Source organism: Eurytemora carolleeae, unplaced genomic scaffold, assembly GCF_000591075.1.
Source record: "Eurytemora carolleeae unplaced genomic scaffold, Eaff_2.0 scaffold183, whole genome shotgun sequence".
Classification (NCBI taxonomy): Eukaryota; Metazoa; Arthropoda; class Copepoda; order Calanoida; family Temoridae; genus Eurytemora; species Eurytemora carolleeae.
In genome coordinates, this window is record NW_019396403.1 from 179,318 (window position 1) to 182,817 (window position 3,500).

The 3,500-nt window shown below is 29.5% G+C and overlaps 1 protein-coding gene across 1 annotated transcript in view; it reads left to right on the top strand.

The window, feature by feature from the left end:
• The first annotated feature begins 435 nt into the window (after positions 1 to 435).
• The window catches only part of LOC111702573 (choline dehydrogenase, mitochondrial), a 15,106-nt gene continuing 12,041 nt past the window's right edge, over positions 436 to 3,500 (top strand). Inside the window, exons 1-4 of the mRNA XM_023474312.1 lie at positions 436 to 607; positions 1,287 to 1,375; positions 2,129 to 2,209; positions 2,579 to 2,689. Of these exons, the coding sequence (XP_023330080.1) occupies positions 509 to 607; positions 1,287 to 1,375; positions 2,129 to 2,209; positions 2,579 to 2,689 (380 nt within the window). The 5' untranslated portion in view covers positions 436 to 508. The remainder of the gene's footprint in view (positions 608 to 1,286; positions 1,376 to 2,128; positions 2,210 to 2,578; positions 2,690 to 3,500) is intronic.

A 3,500-nucleotide genomic window follows, 5' to 3' on the forward strand; every position in this document is an offset into this window, starting at 1 on the left:
ATTCAGAATAAAAGTTATATTGAATAATCATCCAGTAAACTTTTTTCGAAATGTCACACCAAGCTCTGCGTAGGAGTAGATTTATTTAAAAACCAGTTATTTTATTTCTAAAATTGTTAAATGCTTGGTTCCGTACTTAAGGCATTGATCCGAAAAAAATGGAAACCCTAGTTTAAATACACATAAATTTCAATCCTTTCTGCTCAGTATAATTAACATTCCTTCCAGAAGCTGAAGTAAATCTTTTAAGATACATGACTTTGAGTATTACAATTAAAAATATACAGTTCTATGTTTTTGAAATAATTTTTTTCCAAAAGTGCCAAAATAAACAGTGATAATTTTATTAAATTTATTTTCTTACTTTTGATGCAATGTTTCAAGTTGGAATTAGGCTAAATTTTCTTAACTCTGAAAGATTACGAAATCAGCCAATCTCAAAGCCGAAGTTAGACTACTACAAAGTGTTGAACTCCTATTGGATAATCGTATATTTTACTTCTAAAGAATGCTAGGGTTGAGTAGGTTGCTAGGTGTCAAGACGGTGTTGTATAAAGGGACCAGGGGGGTGTCTGGTTGGGACAAATTAGAGTTTGACAAAATTGTGGTGAGTAAATATTAAATTAATTTTTGTTCTATATTTTTGTTGCATTTTTCTAGATAGAATTAGAGTTTATTTGGGAAATTTGGACACTATTTTAATACACATAATTATGAACTTCTAGTATATTTCTTAGCAGCAAAATAAGATTACACTACTTTCTAGATTTAAAATCGTCTTTCTCTGTAATCCAGATCATTGAACTGTTAGGATTTCTGATTTTTACAGGACCGGCATCATTAAAAAGATTTCAAAGTTGAAAAGCACTAGTTTCCAGATTATATGTTAATGGAGTAAGTAATTGACAGAAACTATGTTTAGGACTCTGTCTGCAGAACGCGGTCTATCTGATAGATAAATATTATATATTTTTATGACACAAGGAGTCCAAATAATCATGGGAATTAAGTGACAACTTTAAGATCATCTTTGTTATGAATAAGATGCATTGTAATACCTACTTTAAAAGAGATGTAATAAGTCTAAAAAAAATCTTTTTTGTAGACGGGAATTTACTCAAAATTTAATTTTAAAAAAACAAATTCCAAATTCGAAACATACACTTCGGATTATAGTTTTTTTTAGTAGACATCACGATAATAAATCAAAAATCATCGACAAAGACGATCTTAACATGGTCACTTTATTCTCATGTTTATGGGTGCACCCTGTATATGTTTACTAGGTTGGAGCAGGTTCTGCAGGCTGTGTTCTATCTAATAGATTAACTGAGGATGAAAACACTAAAGTTCTCCTGGTGGAAGCTGGACCTAAGTAATTCTATAAAATTAATTTCGTAAAGATTAACAAATTGATTCTTTTTTATACCTATTCAATTTTCTAATGACTTTTAAAATCTGCTTTGGTCAAAAATTTAATTAAAAAATAATTGTTCTCTGTACTGTCTTCAGAGGCCTCCACTACAGCTTACAGCTCTCACAGCATTCTATGGAGGATTGTACATATATGTACATACATGTACAATACTCTTTTTATATATTGTCTGAACGTACAGTGTAGTTTAGTTTAGTAAGGAAGTCGTATAGAGAACATGGGTTGTCATTACTGTCAATCTGTCAGAAAAAAGATAAAAAATGTATTGTACATATATGTACATACATGTACAATACTCTTTTTATATATTGTATGAACGTACAGTGTAGTTTAGTTTAGTAAGGAAGTCGTATAGAGAACATGGGTTGTCATTACTGTCAATCTGTCAGAAAAAAGATAAAAAATGTATAAATATTTTACCCTGGACCTATTCAAATGTATTTGCACAGTTAAAACATACGCAAGAATAATTTAAAGTTTAATTTCAAGTTTCAAGTTAACACAAAGGAACTAAGTTTTTGTCACAAACTCTGATTTTGATATTTCAAACTTTAGATCAAGTAGCCTAAGTTTGCAATATTAAAGATTTACACCATCTGGTTGCAAAGATATAGGGATTAGAAAATTTGAGTTTGTGGCAAAAATTCCTTTTTTATAAAATAAGTGAAATGTTTGTTTATGAATGTTATTCAGAGATACAATTCTTGGGAGTAAAATGTTGCAGTGGAAGATCCATATGCCTGCAGCTCTAACCTACAATCTTTGCAATGACAAGTAGGCTTTAATAATTATATCAACATGGATTAATTTTAGTTGTCTTGTAATATTAATATTCTACCTTTGACTTCTGGGATAGGTCATTCATATCAAGCAGTTTAATTCAAAATATTTTATTTCAAAAACATTTTAGATATTTGAATGTCATGTTCATTCCAATATTTTTTTGTAAAAATATTAAAAATATTTTGTTTCCGTTTCATTTCCGGATCATCTCCTTGCTTCAGATACAAACAGTCTTTATGCATAGTACATTTATGGATGTTCAAAGGGGGGGGGGGTTGAAATGCTGAAAGTTTTGTCAAAAGTTTGAAAACAACCTTTCCCTTTCCTGTAGAGAAATTGTGTAATAACATTTATATTAAGGTACAACTGGTATTACAATACTCTACCCCAGGAGCATGCTAATAACAGAGTTATGTACTGGCCAAGGAAATATTTTATTCGTATTTGTACAATTAACATAAATATTACATAATCAAGATGCATCTCTATCCGCGTTTTCAAATCTCAGTCTCCCGTCTAAATCCACTAGTCTCAACAAAAACCTGCAAAGTGAGACTGAATAATTTACTGGTTTTTTTAATTAGACATGTAGGATAAAAAATGTTTAACACTTTATTCTGAGATCAATATTCTTATTTTTAACATTAAAAAAAAAAAATATGCTTTCTTTTATGTTCGAGATGATCCAAAAGCTGATTTTATTTTCTAGATCCGGGTAAAAACAACAAAAGCTCTGAAATAGGAAGTCAACTTTTAGACTCGAATTTATATTTCAAATAGTCCATGTGAGCATGAGACAAAGCAATTGTGCAGTATAAACAAACCCATTTTACTTAACAAGGGATTTCTATGCTACATAGTTTGATAAAAAAAACAACATCAAAACACAGATTGTTTTAATGTCATCGTTCTATTCCACAGTGTTATGGTTCTCATTGTAGATAATTAAATAAGAAAATAAATTCTTCTCATAAACTTTATTAAACGAAAACACGAGTAAATAATTGAATCAAAAATACGATAAAATATCGTCATAAACTATACAGCGGTGTGAATAAGTTAATAAATGATGTACAAAATCTAAGTCAATCACTTAAAAACATGCATATTCGATTATAATCTGCACAAACAACATGCATATTCGATTATAATCTGCACAAACAACATGCATATTCAATTATAATCTGCACAAACAACATGCATATTCAATTATATAATCTGCACAAACAACATGCATATTCAATTATATAATCTGCACAAACAACATGCATATTCAATTATA